At 38.2% G+C, this 19,492-nt stretch overlaps 1 protein-coding gene across 1 annotated transcript in view; it reads left to right on the plus strand.

Moving 5' to 3' along the window:
- Unc80 (unc-80 homolog, NALCN channel complex subunit) overlaps positions 1-19,492 on the plus strand; it is a 195,664-nt gene that overhangs the window by 69,906 nt on the left and 106,266 nt on the right. The window contains exons 19-22 of the mRNA XM_051190388.1: positions 3,555-3,769; positions 4,821-4,927; positions 5,934-6,030; positions 13,990-14,162. Coding sequence (XP_051046345.1) covers positions 3,555-3,769; positions 4,821-4,927; positions 5,934-6,030; positions 13,990-14,162 — 592 coding nt within the window. The remainder of the gene's footprint in view (positions 1-3,554; positions 3,770-4,820; positions 4,928-5,933; positions 6,031-13,989; positions 14,163-19,492) is intronic.

Consider the following 19,492-nt stretch of genomic DNA (forward strand, 5'->3'; position numbering starts at 1 on the left):
TAGTGTATATGTGAGGTGTCATAGACTTCTTTGTTTAAAATTCACATTTTAAAGTGAATGAATTACTCCTCAATAAATTCAATGAACACTCATTTTTTTCCAAAAAAAAAAAAAAAAAAAAAAAAAAAAAAAAAAAAAAGGTAGGGTATATTGCAAAAGTGCTGAATTTTAGCTGAAACATAGGCTCTATTCCACAGCATCATGGTCTTAGAACCTTTCCAGTGTCTTAATATCAGTCTGTCTCTGTCTTTCATATTGACGAAAATCAAAATCACCTTCAAATTAGTGACCAAACAAGATGTAAGGGTTAGTACAGACATTAAATACACAGCTTAGGCCCATGGGATGCCCATGTTATTCATTTTTCTTTGAGGAATTACTTACACACAAGTAGAGTGCTAGGTGTAAAATTTTGCTTCCCAAAGCCCTTATTCAGTACATTCTAGCAATTCTTCAGAATATTATAGGTATTTGGGTATTCTTCCTGCATAACTAGGCATATTAGGTATAACTAAAATATCTGCATTAAGTATACCTGCATAACTAGGTGAATTAAAGGTAAGAAGCAACATCTATCAAATACAAACCTATATAACTGAAATATTCAAAACCGCAAATGCCCACACAGTTCATATGTGCTTCAGAATCTTAGAGATTATGCCTCTTAGTGAGTCAGTCAAGTCAATTGGCCCAGTAACCACACATATTTATTGCTAAAGCCTTAGTACTGAGATGGAGTTTTGCTCATTGTAGAAAGTGAATACATCCATTTCAAGCATAAATGAATGATATGCATTCAATGGATGGATGATATGCAAGGATTAGAGGACGGAACTGTCAGACTACCAGTAAACTTTCATTTCATTTGCTTTAACGTTCTTCCTCAAAAGTAAACCTTATGTTTCCTATGAGGAAACCCTCAAAGACATGGCAAGAGTCCAAATTTAGCTCCAAAGGGGGCATAAAGAATTGATAAAATTCCATGTTCAAGTGACCAGAGGACCCATGAAAAGACACTAGAAGAAACAGGTTCCCCCCTCCACCACCTTCCCAGTTGACACTGGCAACTATTGAAGTGATCTGATAATGAGAATGTTATAAAAGATAATTTGGATTTTAAAATTAAAATTGGCTGTACTAACACGTTTGATTTTTTTTTTTTTTAAGCACTCCAAATATTCTCTTTGTTTGGTGTTCTGTAGACAGACCAAATTCCTCTGCATTTGGTATATGCCTGTTTTAATATGCCATGCCATTATTATTTCATCTTGGAATAGTGTCATGAATCTTCAAAGTTGGAACTTTTCTATCACTTAAATGGGTCCAGGAAGTGAACACACTAAATATCCTTTGTTTAGCCCAGAGAAAGCTGCAAAATCCCTCTGCTAGTCCTGGCTCCTCCTCCACCCTGTTTCTCTTTCTCTCTTTCCCCTTCCCCCATGCCTTTCACCCTGTGCTATTTATTCTTCCTAAGTACTCAACACCCAGAGTCAGTAATTCTAGGAATGGTTTAATGTAATGGCTTTTCTACTGCTCCTTGCTGCTGATGTTGCAGTTTCTCAGGGAAGGTCACAAATGACAGCTTCCCCGAATATGGAAGATTCTCTTCATCCCTGCATTAAACAGGCTCTTACCCTCATGCCTCTCCTTCCAGGAAGGCAAGAGTAACTTGGCACACAGTGGTGCCCTCCAAAGTAACAGACCAGTCAATTGCAGAAATCTATTTTAAATATATGCCTCTTCATAAATATAATGCCATAGTTTAGAAGAAATTAAAATATGAAGTACATTGATGGCATTTGAAATCTGAATCCTCATCCATCTGCTGGTGATGATTGTGTTTTTACAATATTGTCAGTTTTTAGATCAATTCAGCACTCTACCCTAAAACTTGTAAATAAAAGTTACATGAAAACCCATAAACATGTGTCATCACACTGCTAGAACAGTTTCTAGCATCATTTCTTTCCAAACTATAAGAGCATACTGTTCAAGTGGAAAACAGAGAAGTTGAAAAATCAAAATACCACTGCTAAAGATACCTCTGAGAACCTTTTGCATTTTATGCTTTTAACATTTTTGAGCATGCACATGCAAACTCACACCCAGACACATGATCACCAGTGTGATTTCTAAAGGTTATTAACATTGTTGTTTCCCATTTAACTCATTTGATCATTGCCTTTAATTTGACAATGTGTCATAAATAGTGCCTAAGTCAACCTTCTTCTAAACTAATTTTTTTTCAATTAAATCATTCTTATTTTGGAATAATGGAACCAAGATAATGTAAAGCCTTTGAATTTTAGCCCCAATAGCACTGGCTTGCATTCATCTTAAAACCTGACTTATACCAGGAAGGAATTATGTATATAAGGCTATTGTGGGAGTATTGGGCCTTTACAAGTAAGGTAATAATGTACACTGGGAATTGGCTAATGGTATTTCTAGCCAATGATATAAAAAGCCAAGAAACTATCACCACATGGAAATCCCACAATATATTCAGCTGTCTTCTCAGACTTAGCCATTGAGATTATATCTACTATTCCACACTGGCCACTCATACCTTTTCATGTCTTAGTATATAATCCCATCTTTTCCTTGATATTACTTCTTAGAAATTGAATTTCTGAGTCAAAAAGATATCTTGTTGCATAGAATATAAGTATTTAAAAAACACCAAAATATTTTATCTCTCCATGGTAATATGTTGGGGACACTGTTTTCTCTTTCAAATCACCTTAATCTCTGCTAATTTAGGAGATTAAAAATGGAATTTTACCTTGTTATTACTATTACTATTATTATTGTTATTACAAGATAAAGTTCTGCACAGTACCTTCAAAAACCTTCTTTCAGGTTCGTGACTAACCCTTTTGGTCGACCCTATATTTTCACTTTTAAACTTGACAACTTTCTTCAACTTAATTGACTGTAGAATGATGTATTCCCTGAATATGGAGATGAAATTTCAGTCATTCATTGATTCATGGAAATGATTTCAAGAGTGTGTTGGGCATCAAGTATGATACTGTGTTGTGGTGAGGGGTGGGACATTGCCCAGGAGCCAGGGTGCTTTTTAAAAAGTTAAATATCTCCTGGCATTTTAAGTGCTTTTGCTATTATGACTCATACTATAGATGGACCATCTACTGCAGTGAGATATCCACCCTGCCCTCACCTGTGGATATCTAAAAGGGAAATTGTAGTGAGATAGCCAACATGTTTGCACCTGTCCCAACCCCCAATGGGCGTGGTCAGTGCAACAGGTGCGGGCGGGGTGGATATCTCACTATACATCTATAATGATATTTAGTCTTTTTATTAAAGTGGGGAAAAAATGACCACCACCACTTGGTTGCTGAGACAGCACTGTTTTCAGGAAGATCTCAGTATCAACCTCGGTCTTCAGACTTCCATTGTATCTCCCACTGTTCTCATACCAGCCCACCAAAGGACATTCTGCACAATCTGCCTGAAACCATAGCTGGGAGTCCAGAGGACACTGAGCTGTTAGATGTTATTTAACCCTATACTCTACTTCTCCGTAGTGATGAGCAAATGCAAGGGGGCAATCTGGGACGGAAAGATTTCTGGCGCAAGATGTTCAAATCCCAAAGTGCAGCAAGTGATACCAGCAGCCAGTCTGAGCAGGATACTTCAGAATGTACCACTGCCCACTCAGGGAACACCTCCGACCGGCGTGCCCGCTCACGATCCCGCAGAATCTCCCTGCGAAAGAAGTTGAAACTCCCCATAGGTAAAAGTATGTCTGTATTTATTTATGTATACTCCTATTATCATGCCATCAAATCATTGAGTAATTGAGACAGATCATGGGATGGGGGGCTGATAAAAAAGCTGTCAATCTGTGAGCCCTCATCTGACATCCTTCCATAGTTCATTCAGCCAGCTTCTGCTAAATGCAGCTATTTCCCAAATGCCCACTCTATGCCTCTGCTGTGTGCAAAACACACAGCTCTTGGCTTTGCAGAATTTGAGTAGGAGCCACTGCCACTAAGTCAGATGATCACAAAACTAAGTGCAGTGAGAACTATGAATTTTAAAGAAAATAGGTAGTGCTATGAACACAGACAACAACGAAGCCTGACCTGTGCAAAGAAATGAGGAAATAGACATTAAAATCTGCCACCTATACAGGAGAAAGAATGAGAAAAGTCCAAGGGTAATGGGCAAAGATAATAGGCTGGGAGGAACTGGAAGGAATGAGTTAAGTGGGGAAATGGCGATTTACTGTAGCAGAAGAGCAAGACAAATCACAGGCAAGTCAGGGTGGCTTTTTACCATGGCCCTCATGTACCAAAGTGTTAGGGACAACAGAGTGATGCAAGTTTATGAACCTTAGAGAAGACAATTGTATTGGAGGGAACATTAGTCAATAAGAGAATCCAACAAAAAGCTGCCCAGTGGCCCAGGAATAAACAAATGAACATTGAGACTGTATAGTATGCATAAGCAGAGAAATAGATTTGAGAACTGTTTAGGAGGTAAAATGTACAGGTTTTCAAGACATATGGAAAATTTGTCTAGCATGGGTGGATGGATTGTGGTTTCCTGCAGTGGAGGAGAGCAGGTCTATTTGTCCTGCACTTAATGTGCTCATGTAATTTTATAGTTCAACACTGAACATTTTGATTCAAAACATGTATACTGAAAACAATTTGTTTTTTTTTTCTTCTATTTATATTAGAACCATGTGACTTTTATTGCTAGTTCAGTACATGCTGGCATTTCTGTTTAATCCATTTGAAACCAAATGCTGTAACAGATTAATTTTTCAAAATACCATTAACTAGGAAACTGGCTGAAGCGATCCTCCCTCTCTGGCCTGGCAGATGGTGTAGAGGACCTCCTGGACATTAGCTCTGTGGATCGCCTGTCTTTCATCAGGCAAAGCTCCAAGGTAAACAGGACATTACTCGTGAAGAAGTGGACATCAGGGTCACTGATTAAAAGCTATTGTAACTGAAGAATGGGAAATGCAGTTAAGAACAAAAATAAGGAAAGATGCTCTAAATATCTATATCTATAGCTACATGTATATGTATAAAGAATATAACAGATTGATAGAAATTAAGGAAATATAATTGAAATTCTATGTATATCCTTCTTTTTGCAAAAATATCAGACAATTATTGGTGTCTACCTGCCTCTGGCTTCTTTTCTGTGCTATTACTTAAATCTTCCTGACTTGACCTGAAGTCAAAAGTATGAAGACATAATAAAGCTTTAAAAGAGATATAGGATCAGGTCTGGTGGTGCCTTGATAGTTTAGTGTCAGAGTCTTAAGTTCAAGCCAAACCTGAGCTATGAGTTCAAGACTAGCCTGACTGACCTGAGCAATTTAGTGAGTTTTTGCCTCAAGATAACAAGTCAACAAGAAAGCTATGGATGTAGCCCAGGGATAGAGCACTTTCCAAGCATGTGACAGTTCTTCCAATCAATTCTAGGAGAATAAAGAAAGAGGGAGAAGGAGAAGAACAGGTAGAGTGAGGGAGGAAGGGAGAGAGGGAGGGAAAGTAGGGGAAAATATTATACTATAAACCAATTTAGGAATTTAAGTCAGTTTAGTCATTTTTCTCTTTAAACTATGGTTGAATTCATGAAGGATGGATATGGCATTCAGTTTGGACTTTATCCAAATTAACACTTCATATGCCTGAGTTGTTTACTAAATTATTTTCACATTCAATATCTGACCTCTTACCTGGTATTCCTTGTGCCTGCAATTATACTGACGTCTCTTTTGGGACATGGGAATGTATTACATGACAGAGCTTACTAGATGTGGAAGCCAGAGAACAAAGTCATTTATTTTCATATCCTAAACAATTTACCTTTCAAACCAAGGGCGAGTATAACCAAAAGATTGCCTGATGAATGTCTAATGGCTTTCCTTTCCTCCCCAGGTCAAGTTCACCAGTGCTGTCAAGCTTTCTGAAGGTGGGCCAGGGAGTGGGATGGAGAATGGCCGAGAAGAGGAGGAGAATTTCTTCAAGCGCCTTGGTAAATGTCAATAGCCTAAGGGTGCCACTCAGCTTTTCTTCTTTTCAGTTATCTAAATTAACTTCTCTGTTTCTTTTTTCTTTTCTTTTCTTTTTCTTTTTTTTTCTAAATGTGTCTCTTTCCAAAAGAAAATGGTCATTTTCTATTTGCATTGTCTTATGCTTTGTTCTTTAAATGTGTCTTCACTGTTATCTATAGCTTCTTTATTACCAGCTTTGTAGAAGAGACGTTTGTGGGAATGTTACTGTGATTCTCACCCCCTGGTGAGCACGGAGTGTGCAGAGAGGAAGGCATGGCCTCTTGTCTTTGTTAGAAAAGGAGAGTCATGGGACCTGCTATCCACCCACCACTCAGCTTCAGAGTTCTGTTCATCCATGGCTGACAGGTGGCCACCCTCCCTCTCTGTGCTTCTGCTGAGGGGGAGTGTGCAACTTTACAAAGCAGTTTGTTCCAGAGCTGACAGTTTTAATTGTTAGGAAATCTCTCTTTATACTCTGAAAATATATTTGCCCGCAAACTTGATGATTTGACCGAGTGATGACATCTGTGTCCACACATACACAACAACATATAATGCCACAACCCCCTGTTACTCATTTCCTGTTCTCTCTTTTGATCTCTTTGACTAAATGTCTTTGAGTTCTTTAGTTTTCATTTCATGGAAGCATATCTGGTTCTGGCACATCCTGACTCTTTTTTTCTGTGTTTGCTTGGTAGATGGTGAGTATTGTAAACTCTGGAACTTTAGATGGAATACAGCAGGCCATATTTGAATTTAATCAGTGTAGGCAATAGTGTAACTAAACCATGGATATAGCAAATGTATAAACTTAAAACACATGATCAGTGTTCTCATCTCATAGCTGTTTGTATTGGTCAGCTTTTGCTAGTTCATCTTTCTATCAATAAATGTCATGATATGCTTTGTTGTAGCCACTATGGACTCTCTATTTCATAGGATTTAATTATTTTGTTACATGGAATACAGTTAGATCATTTTACCAAGAAAAAGTTAAAGGACAAACTTGAAATCAGTTTGAATTCTGTATCATTTCTTTATAACTGGACTTTGATCATCCATCTGAAGAGATACATGTTTCCATGCTTTTATCCAAGTTAATCAGTTTATTACTGACCAGGAAAAAGATAAAGTTGCAGCTGTTACTGTTATTCTAGTTGAATATACTTAATAATTTGTGGACATAGCTTTTCAACAAGCCATGCCATCAAATTTCCAATAATCCATGAATTATTTTCCCCTCCCATTACAAAAGAATCATCAGACTTTACCAAAAATGATTTCCTTGATATGTTTTTGTTGTTGTTTTCCAGGACAGGGTTTCTCTGTGTAGCTTTGGAGCCTGTCCTGAAACTAGCTCTGTAGACCAGACTGACCTTGAACTCACAGAGATCCGCCTGCCTCTGCCTCCCAAGTGCTGGGATTAAAGGTATGTGCCACTAACACCTGGCTTCTCCTTGATATCTTTATGATAATATTGAAAGTGTGTCACTTAGTTCATTGTGATATGCTCTTCATGAAGTCATGGTGGTTCCTAAGCTTATTTACACCACAAGAGTCACCCTGTCCGTTTGACTGTCTCTTGCAATTTAGAGTAGGCATCAAGTTTTTAGCATAAGGTTTCAAGTGTCCTCCTAAGCTGGAACTTTTGGTCTGTTGTAGAGCACTTGTCTAATATATGAGGATTTAGATTTCATTCTCAGTAGTGAAGAAGGAGAAAAACCCCTCTCAAGGCTCTACCTGACCACCCAAGTCTTTGCCACCTTCACCATTTCAGTTTGTTCACACTCTACCCACTTCCTGTGGAATTTCAGAGACAATCTCTAGTGTTCAGAACCAGCAGCATCATAAAGACAATGTTTCTCTGTTTGCTTTTTGAGGATGAAGCTAATGTGTGTTCTGAGGTCTGTTCCATGCTAGCTCAATGTCACCTGGCTTGTGCTGTGACCATACCCTTAAGTGCTTTCTACACACAGGCCTGGTAACTTGATGTACCTGCAGCATAAGCCCAAGAGCGTGGTATGGGAAATGCTCCTTGTTACTGAATGTTTTCCATATACTGTATGTTTCCATATGTTGTAGACTGAATTTTTTCATCTATATAAAGTTTGTGTTATGAACTTTCAACTCACAATATGGTAACATTTGGAAATGGGGCTTTCAGAAGGTGATTGGGTAGATATTAGGTGATTAGACGATGTCATGAGGGTAACATGACCATGACTGGGTTTTAGTGCTCTCATAGAAAAGAAAGATGAGGCATTTTTGTGCTTATACAAGGGAAGGCCATTTAAAGACATAATCAAATCAGAAAGAACTGACTACTTGAGCCCAAGTTCAGACTTGTAGGTCACAGAGATACGAGAGGCAGACATTAGTGGGTTAAAAGTTAGCTGGCCCATGCTATTTCATCATAGCTCCTCTAATTGACAAAGGCACTGGACTTTCCCATTTGTAGAATATTCTCCTTCATGGGAGAAATGAAAATATCTTTGGATTGCTGTCATTTCATTTGATTTCCCTGAACCCTCTTCTTCAACTATAAATCCAAAATTACACTCCTAATTTCCCTTATTTCTTTTTTTTTTTACCATTGTTTCCCATTATTTATTTATTTATTTATTTATTTATTTATTTATTTATTTATTTTATATAACCAAGTCCATTTAAATGAAAACAAACATTTATAGACAATATTTGGGAATTTGGGCATTGTTCTTTCCAAACTACTTCCTGCTGGTAAAGGTCGCTGACATGGGAGATTCGAAGAAGATTCAGAAATCCTGGCTGTAGTCTGTAAGACTGCTTTGTCCAGCTGCTTTGAATGTAGGATCACCTCCATACTCTGTTTCAGGCGGTCTGGCTTGATCAAACTACATTAGTCTGGAAGGAATCCACAACTTTTCATTTTCTGTGGAAACAAAAATAGAAATCCTTTTCCCCAATAACTTGTCCTTGAACTTAAATTTTGGAGTCAAAGCATTTTTTTAATTTAATTTATTATTTTACATGTCGATCAAAGTTCCCTCTCCTTCCCTCCCTTCCTCCCTCCATTCTGCCCTCCCTTTTACCCTCTCTGCCCTCTCACATGCACTCTAAACACCCTCCCCTCCCATCCCCCCACCCCAATACCATATGTAGGGGAATGCCATCCAGTTGGGGTTATGTAGATCTGACAGGTCATGTGAAGTAGGGACTAGGGCTTCTCTCCTGTCTCTAGATTAAGGCAGTTATCCCTCCATGGGGGATGTGTTCGCAAAGTCCTTTTGTGCACCAGGGATACATCCTGGCTCCACTGTCTGAGGTCCCTTAGATTGCTCAGTCCTTCTGGCTGAGACCCATATTCAGGGGGGCCTGAGTCAGTCCCATGCTGGCTTCCCAGCTATCAGTCTGGTGGCCCGTTAGTTCCTCCTTGTTCAGGTAAGCTGTCTCTATGTGTTTCTGCCACATGGTCTTGTCCTCTCCATCTGCATCGGGGTTCTAGTTTGACTCAGTGTTTATGTATGGGTGTTTGCTCCTGTTTCCAACAGGCATTAGTTGAGGGCTCCATGGAGAAGTTAGTTGTTGATCTCACTCTCCGGGAAGGGCATTTATGATAGCCTTTCCATGGAAGCTCAAATTGTTAGTTGGCAGCAGTCTTGTAGTTCTCTAGACCTTTCTTTGTGTTCAATTTTATCTTCAAACCAATATTGGCTCCCTCTTTTATGTTCTCTCTCTCCCTCTCTCTCTCTCTCCTGTCTTCTATTCCTAACCAGGCTCAATCTTCCTGGTCACACATGTTGTCCTTTCCTCCCCCTCGTTTTCTCCTACTTCTCTCTCCATTCACTGCCCACCCCCACTTCACCTGAGCTCTGGGGGACTTGTCCCTTCCCAGTTCTGTGAGGGACTTTATATGAATCTCTTAGAATACACCTTGTATCCTAGTTCCTCTGGTGGTGTGAATTATAGGCTGGTGATACTTTGATCTAGGTCTAAAATCCATATATGAGTGAGTACATACTGTGTTCCTCTTTTTGTGACTGGTTTACCTCATTCAGGATGGTTTCTTCAAGTTCCATCCACTTGCCTGCGAATTTCAAGATACCATTATTTTTTTCTGCAGAGTAGTATTCCATTGTGTAGATGTGCCACATCTTCATTAACCATTCTTCAATTGAGGGGCATCTAGGTTGCTTCCAGGTTCTTGCTATTACAAATAGTGCTGCTGTGAACATAGTTGAACAGATGTCTTTCTTGCATGGATGTGAATCCTTTGGGTATATGCCTAAGAGGGGGATTGTCGGGTCCTGTGGTAAACTAATTCCCATTTTCCTGAGGAACCGCCATACTGATTTCCAAAATGGCTGTATGAGTTTGCACTCCCATCAGCAGTGGAGGGGTGTTCCCCCTTTCTCCACATCCTCTCCAACATGAGTCATCATTGGTGTTTCTAATTTTAGCCATTCTGGCAGGAGTAAGATGGTATCTCAAAGTTGTTTTGATTTGCATTTCCCTGATAGCTAAGGATGTGGAACATTTTCTTAAGTGTCTTTCAGCCTTTTTGATTTCCTCTATTGAGAATTCTTTCTTCAGTTCTGTACCCCATTTTTAATAGGGTTATTTGGTGTTTTGTTGACTAGTTTCTTGAGTTCTTTGTATATTTTGGAGATCAGCCCTTTGTCTGATATAAGATTGGTGAAAATCTGCGCTGAATCCATCTGGCCCTGGACTTTTTTTGGTTGGAAGGCTTTCAGTGATTGCTTCTATTTCATTAGGGGTTATAGGTCTATTTAAGTTGTTTGTCTGTTCTTGATTTAATTTTGGTAAGTGATAGGTCCCCAGAAATTTGTTCATTTCCTTTGAATTTTCAATTTTTGTGGAATACAGATTTTCAAAGTATGACCTGAAAATTGTCTGGATTTCCTCTGTGTCCGTTGTTATTTTTCCCTTTTCGTTTCTGATTTTGTTAATTTGCATGTTCTCTCTCTGCTTTTTCGTTAATTTGGATAAAGGTTTGTCTATCTTGTTGATTTTCTTCCTCAAAAAACCAACTCTTCGTTGCATTGATTTTTTTTTTTTTTTTTTTGTATTGTTTTCCTGGTTTCTATTTTGTTGATTTCAGCCCTCAAGTTGATTATTTCCTGGCATCTACTCCTACGGGGTGAGTTCGCTTCTCTCTGTTCTAAGGCTTTTAGTTGCGCTGTTAACTCTCTTACGTGACTATCCTCTGTTTTCTTCATATGGGCACTTAGTGCAATGAACTTCCCTCGTAGTACTGCTTTCCAGGTGTCCCATAAGTTCAGGTATGTTGTGTCCTCATTCTTGTTGAATATTAGAAAGTCTTTAATTTCTTTCTTTATTTCTTCTTTCACCCAGGAGTGGTGCAATTGCACATTGTTCAGTTTCTATGAGTTTGCAGGTTTTCTTCTATTTGTGTTGTTGTTGAATTCTAATTTTAAGGCATGGTGGTCCGATAAGATACAGGGAAGTATTCCTATTCTCTTGTATCTGTTGAGGTTTGTTATGTCACCTAGTATGTGGTCGATTTTAGAGAAGGTTCCATGTGGAGCAGAGAAGAAGGCATATTCTTTTGTCTTTGGATGGAATGTTCTATAGATGTCTGTTATACCCAGTTGAGACATAACTTCTGTTAGTTCTTTTGTTTCTTTGTTGAGTTTCTGATTTGTGGTCCTGTCTAGTGTTGAGAGTGGTATATTGAAGTCTCCCACTCTAAGTGTGTGAGGTTTTATATGAGCTTTGAGTTTTAGTAGTGTTTCTTTTACAAATGTGGGTGACTTTGTATTAGGGGCATAGATGTTCAGAACTGAGACTTTGTGTTGATGGATTTCTCCTGCGATGAATATGAAATGACTGTCTTCATCTCTTTTGATTAATTTTGGTTTGAAGTCTAACTTGTTAGATATTAGGATAGCCATGCCTGCTTGCTTCTTATTTCCACTTGATTGGAAAATCTTTTCCCAACCCTTTACCCTGAGGTAATGTCTATCTTTGAAGCTTAGATGTGTTGCTTGTATGCAATAGAAGGATTGATTCTGTCTTCGTATCCATTCTGTTAGCCTGTGTCTTTTTATAGGTGAGTTAAGACCATTAATGTTGAGGGTGAGTAAGGACCATTGATTGTTGATGCTTGTTTGATTTAGGTTTGTTGTTGGCAGTGGTATTGTGAATATATTAGTTCTGCTTCACCTTTGGTTTCTGGTGTAGTTGGATTATCTGTTGCCTACATTTTTGTGGGCATAGTTACCTTCCTTAGGTTGGAGTTTTCCTTCCAATACTTTCTATAGGGCTGGATTTGTAGATACGTATTTGGAAAATCTGGTTTTGTCATTAAATATCTTGTTTTCTCCATCTATAGTGATTGAGAGTTTTGCTGGATATAGTAACCTAGGCTGGCATCTGTGTTCTCTTAATACTTTTAGAACATCTATCCAGGACCTTCTGGCCTTGTGGGTTTCCATGGAGAAGTCAGGTGTAATTTTGATAGTTCTGCCTTTATATGTTACCTGTCCTTTTTCCTTCGCTGCTCTTAATATTCTTTCCTTATTCTGTATGCTAGGTGTTTTGATTATTATATGTTGAGAGGTCTTTTTTCTTTGGTCCAGCCTATTTGGGGTCCGGTATGCTTCTTGTACTTTCATGGGCATGTCCTTCTTCAGATTTGGAAAGTTTTCCTCAATGATTTTGTTGAATATGTTTTCGGCACCTTTGAGCTGGGCTTCCTCACCTTCCTCTATGCCTATTATTCTTAGGTTTGGCCTTTTCATGGTGTCCCACATTTCCTGGATGTTTTGTGTTAAGGATTTATTGGATTTATGCTTTTCTTTGGTCGATGAATCTATTTCTTCTAGTTTATCTTCTGTGCCTGAGATTCTCTCTTCCATCTCTTGAATTCTGTTGGTTATGCTTATGTTTGTAGTTCCAGATTTTTTGCCCAGTTTTTCTATTTACAGCATTCCTTCGGTTTGTGTTGTCTTTATTTTCTCTATTTCAGTTTTCAAGTCTTGAACTGTTTCCTTCACCTGCTTAATTGTTTTTTCTTGGCTTTCTGTACTTTCCTTAAGGAATTTGTTCATTTCTTCCACTTTTTTTTTTCCTCCATTTCTTTAAGGGATTTTCTCACATCTTCTTTGAGGGCCTCTATCATTTTTATGATGGTAATTTTTAAGTCGTTCCCTTCTGCTTCCTCTGCTTTGTTGTTGTGTTCCATTCTAGTTGGTGTAGATTTCCTAGATTCTGGTGGTGTCATGCTTGTCTTTCTGTTGTTAGGTGTTTCCTTGTATTGCCTTCTTCCCTTAGCTTCTTCCAGTAGGTGTTTGTGGGGTCTCCCCTTCTCTCTATGGTACTTCCCCGGTGGGCTTATGTGGGTCAGAGATTCAATATCTGTAGCTCTGGGTGGTGCAAGCTCTCTAGGATGTCTCCCCTCAGACAGGGACCCAAGGATGGGGTCAGGGCTGAGGATCTAGTAGAAGATGTCATGAGCCAATGGCTCTAGCCAATGGCTGGCAGAAGAAGACAAAGGCTGAGCTGAAACTTGGGAAGGTTTTGCAGGATAGTCGGATCTCACTGGAAACTGGAACTCTTCAGCTGAGGCCTCTTTCTTTAGCAGAGGCCCAGATTTGGGGGTCAAGGATCTTGCGGGCAGGAACTCAGAGCTAATTTCCCTTATTTCAAATATGGCAATTTCATTTACTACGTTAGAGATACAGTAGCAAAGTAATCAGACCCTACATTGAAGTTGTTTGATGAAAATCCTGAATTTTTATCTTACATGTCACCAATTAATTCAAGTCAAAATGTGTGCATAGCAAGCATCTTAGAGGTTCAGAGGAAGGGTGGAAGAGAGTTTTCAGGCTAACAGTACAGGAAACACACTGGAATGACTTGGATATGTTTTTATGATCCATTTCCCTCTCTCCTTTCACAATGACACAACCCTACAGGTTGCCACAGTTTCGATGACCATGTTTCTCCCAACCAAGATGGTGGAAAAAGCAAAAATGTGGTGAACCTGGGAGCAATCCGACAAGGCATGAAACGTTTTCAGTTTCTGCTCAACTGTTGTGAGCCAGGGACAATTCCCGATGCATCCATCCTAGCTGCTGCCTTGGACCTAGTAAGTTACAGAATTTCCCCGTGCTTATTCCCATTCATGCTTGAATCTCTAGTCCTAATCCTAATGATGGATTCATATCTGTTTAGTTTTTTCAGAATTAATATCAAAAGGGGAAGAAAAATGGTAAGGTAAGAGAAGTAAATAAAAGTTGGAAATCTGAATAAATCACTAGGAGGTAGCATGTAGTAAGAGTGTGATAACAAGTATGTGAAAGCATCCCAACTTCAGGATGCCTGAGATAGAAAATTGACCTGACATTTATTAGCTCAATAACTGTAAAATGAGGGTTAATGATATTACTGAACCTTCTTCCCAGGGCTGATGTAAGGATAAAATAAGATGCTAAGTAGAAGAGCCCCAACACAGTGCCTGCAATATACTAACACTATGACAGCCTTACATTTTCATGTATTAGTCCTTGGAGTTGTTTGTTTTGAAACAGGGTCTTACTGTGTGTCTCTGGCTAACCTAGAACTCTCTATGTAGACCATGATGGCCTCAAACTGAAAGATCTGCCTACCTCTGCCCTTCCAAGTACTGGGTTTAAAGTTGTGTATCAGTTACAAAATACTTGATATGTATTGCCTAATTAACTTAACAGGTATTCTTTCATTGAGGTCTTTGTCTGTGCCATGTCTGTGGTACTAGCAACTACAAAGATGCAACAGTTAGGTGCAGAACCCAGTTTTGTTTAACCTCTGAAGGCATTCAGTATCTAGTCATGTAGTCTTCTCACTGAGTGCCACAACCTAAGGCAAATGATGGACATCTATGGCATACCTAGTACATTTCCATGGGAAAATCCTAGAGCCAGGAAGACCAGTTTATAGCCCAGTGTAGAAAGCCAGCAAAGGCCTGTCTTCCGTTCACAGAGAACCTATATTCTGTACTCTATTAAGTTGGTTCTTAATAATAATAATAATAAATGGTGTGAAGGCACTTTAAGAATTTCAAAAGCTCTGACAGCTCAGGTGACATTGATCAAGGTCATATGCTAATTTGTGCTAAAACTGGTATCAGAGCAGAGTCTTTTAATTCCATTCAGGACTATTATAGCAACACCATATGCTTTCTCTGTCAAGCAATTATTTAAGTAAATCAAATTGAAAATATATGTATATGTCCTTCTATAATCAAGTAAGTTATGAATAATTTTTTAATGATTCAAACGTTTGATCCTTTAAGATATTTCTTATTGTAAGAATACAGGATAAATTCATAGTAGGAAAACCTGAGATAATACCAGTTTTGAGTATCCAGGCCATATCCATTCTCCAAACCAATGATTCTTAACATTCGGCAACATTGATTCTCTTAGATTTGGATGAAAGTCATGAAAATTCTCCCTTAAAGAACAGTTATAGACAAAATTTAGAATGCGTATCAGAAAATTAATGGATTTCCCACAGAACTGATCTATACAAACTTAAGAACTCTAACTTAATAAATGTGTCATCCTTAGCAAGGAGACTCATCAGGAAACTGGAATTACTTCATTTATATTCATTGATGGTGGAAAACCAGAAGGAACCCGTTCACGGTTTCTTCCCATGTGGAAAACTCTTAGCATTTATATTAAGATATGTGGGCCTGCAGAAACACATGGCTTGTCACAAGAACGCTCTGGGGGATTTGAAGAAGAATCTCATTGGAACAAATTAATGCTCGCTTCTGAATCAAGACAATTTTAATTACGAAACTCATGATCAATTTGATATTTACATTTTCTAGGTGGTTGAGTTTCATTTGCTATCTTTAAAATTATTGTATATCTGCCCGATTTCCCACTTCTGTACCCCTTAATTTCTAAAGAAATGTGGTACAGGAGTTTCCAGCTACAAATAGACTATATTCATTGCCAGGATGTAACTCCTACCACTGGATTGAACTAAAACACAGCAAATAGAACTTTTTTTTTTCATGTTCCTAAATGTAAAGCTATGACTGAAGTGTTCCCAGATTACTGGGTTCTTTATTTTATTTTATTTTTTTTTCCTTTCCCTGTATAACGTCCTCTAGCAATGTTTGTTCTTCCCGATCTCATAAACTCCATGGTAAACAACAACAAAAAACAAAAATAGAGTTTAAGGTATGATGAATATCTTTTCCCTCTAAGCAGAGATGCATGTGGCAGCACTCTGTTGGAAGGTTGTGTGTGTGTGTGTGGGGGGGGGGTTGGGAAACACACGCTTCACCAAACGTGCAGCCCTGTGCCCAAGTTCAGAAACCCAGATCCCAGATGTCAGAGTCAGTCAAAATTTAAAGGAGACAACGAGTATCCATTATCAAGCATTGGCAGTGATCCACTGGCTTGAATAAACACAGTGGTGAGGAAGAAGGTGATAGAGGAAGAAGAGGAGAGGCAAAGGAGTGGAGGGGGATGGAGTTCACAGTGGCAAGTCTCAAGCTACACAGTTTAGAGAGCACTGCCACATCGTCTTACTTTCTGGTTTAAGATCAAAATGATCAGGCCAGGATATGGTCCCTAAGTGTTATAAATTCTGCTTTTTTATCAAGTAGTTCAGGGAAGAAGTGGAAATTTGAACTGTGTTCAGAATTATATTTTAGTTGATTTCATCCTACTTCTCTTGAACTGTGTTTTCCTGTGGTTTTCATATGTAACTTACATTTAATTTTGTATTAAAACATAATTTCCACTTCCATTGATGAATTGATAATACAATCTAAATGTGACTTTTTTTTTTTCAAATTGGCATATTTTTTTCTCCTGAATCAGAAAGTGCTAGGAAGTGAAATTTGCATATCCAAATCTAACAAATGAAAGTTTGTTTGTTTGTTTTAATAATCTTACTATTATCGTTACAAGCATGAAATTCAAGACCATTGATATAAGACCAATGAGGCTATTCCTCATAATCATTTCCTTTAGTATAAATATATCTGTATAAATACAACTGTAATGCTTTCTTTTAATGACATGTTTACAAAAAAGGATCCATTTCACACCAAAGTTATATGATCTGCCAGCACAAAAGGAAAAAAAAACTTCAGTCTGGGTAAGCTTGTGCTTGCTTACTCTGTTCATAGTCTATCCTTATTTGTGTGGTAGAATTTGCAATATGTGTAGATGGTGACTTCTAATTTGGGGGTAACTTATTAGCATCAATACAACTGCCAGTGATATCAGATGGCTTTCCTAGCAATTTCCGTGAATATTAACACATGCCACTGGTTGGGCTGTAGAACTCTCCTTCATCTGTGACTGGAGAAAAATCTAATTCACATTCAGTTATTTGGCCTTACAAATGGGTATAATTAAGGGGGGAGTGAAATTAGAGTTATATTCACGACAAATCTCACAAAATGGAACATTCCCAGTGATTTTAAGGTTCCTACCCTCTTACCAAATTTCATACCTGTGCCTACTAGACCCAATGCTTTGTTATGTTTTTTGTTTTACTTTATTTATTGATTTTTTTTTCTACCAGATTTTGAAATTACTTGTTGTGAAGCCATGCATTCCTTTCTGTTCGGTGTTGGGTTTCTTCTGATGCAATTTGTACTACTACATTAATTTTCACCCAAGAATGGTTTATTAATTATAGCACAAATTGTAATTTCATTTTATTTTAGCAAGACATTTCTATTTTTTCTTTCAGAATTTTAGAAGTTCTGAATGATGCTTTCATAAATGTTATTGTCACATGGGCCTTGATTCAGAATAGTTTCCTAGATATATAAAGGAAGTCAATTCTGTTTATAATTTTGCATTTGATATAAAACCCATATTCTACAGTAATTGCAAGAATTCTACACAGGTGCCAACTATATAATGGAAGTCTGTACTAGCATGTACTCTTGCATATGTTTTTGACTTGTTTACATCATTCTTTTTAACAGTCTGGTGCCCCAAAGTGACTAACTTTGTATTTCAACACAAGGTTGTTGTACATAGACTTGATGAATAATTTAGTTTGTATATTTGTCTGTCCTTTACTGAATAATTATTTGTCTTCTATGGTTAAATTTATAAGATTGTAAGCAAGTAGTAGTGTTGCATAGCTTGAATCCCACCACTCGGGAGGCAGAGGCAGACAGATCTCTGTGAGATTGAAGTCAGCCTGGTCTACAGAGTGAGCTTCAGGACAGCCAGAGCTCCATAGTAATATCCTGCCTCAAAACAAACAAAAAAGTGAATCAAACAAACCAAAATATTATTGTAGGTGGTGCCAATACTGATTAATGTTCTGTTTTTACAGTGCATCATCTCCTCATTTATGGTTTTATATTTTTCAGTTATGTGATGTATTTTAATGAAGAGAATAAGTTTAAGATAATTTAAGTAGTTCTGTTTTCTTTTATGGCCAGCCCATTTCCTTATATTTCCTTCTTCACTCTGTGTGTGTGTGTGTGTGTGTGTGTGTGTGTGTGTGTATCTATGTGTCTGTGTAAGGATGTGTTTGAGTTCATGTGTGTGTATAAGCACATACATGTCATCCCATGTGGAGGTCAGAAGACAACACTGGATGCTGGTCTTTGCCTTCTGTTCTGTTTGGGTGAGGATTTGTTGTGTATGGGCTATCCCTGCCTGGATAGCTGGCCTTCAAGATTCCAGTGATCTTTTCTCTGTCTCATACCCCAGGAGCCCCGGGATTACATGTGAGCTGTACCACATCTGCCATTGTGTGCATTCTGGGAATCAGAACTAAGTCTTCATGCTTAAAATTTCCCCCAAATTTAGCAAATTCTGTTGGCTCCTTCTCCTTTTACTCCAATGTTCTTTGCAAACTGATGTTTCTTCTGAAGTGTGCCTCTTCAGAGAGGATTCAGAGGCCAGCTGGAGTAGCTCTCTCAGCCATGGTGTTTGACAACGTTTCTGTTTTTACCTCAACTTGAAGCTCTGCTTGGAAGGGCCATTTTCTTTCTGCCCTTCCAAGATATTATTCCATCCATATCCTAATATTCCTTACTAGCAATCCTCCTTTCTAGAGAGGCTGACCCTGTTCCAAACATCTTTAATATCTTCTGGCTGTTGTTTATAGTTTATAGTTTCACTAAAATGCTTCTACCATATTTTGCTAGAGGTTCATGGGGCCTCTAAATTGTTCACTTGGCATATTATATGTATTCTGGAAAATTCTCAGGTGACATCTCTTTGATATAATGTTCCTCATATTTTCTCTTTCCTTCTGAACATTGCAGGTACATGCAAGGTCTAATTTTACATCCTGACTTTGACTGCCTCTTCTATTTCATTTCTTTGTTGCTCTTGATAATGTGTCCTAGAAAATATTCAGATATCACATTCACTTCAATTTCTCTCTTTCAAGTGAATCTGTCCTATGGTTCTTATTTAATTCAATGTATTT

The sequence above is a fragment of the Phodopus roborovskii genome, unplaced genomic scaffold, assembly GCF_943737965.1.
Source record: "Phodopus roborovskii unplaced genomic scaffold, PHOROB, whole genome shotgun sequence".
Taxonomy (NCBI): Eukaryota; Metazoa; Chordata; class Mammalia; order Rodentia; family Cricetidae; genus Phodopus; species Phodopus roborovskii.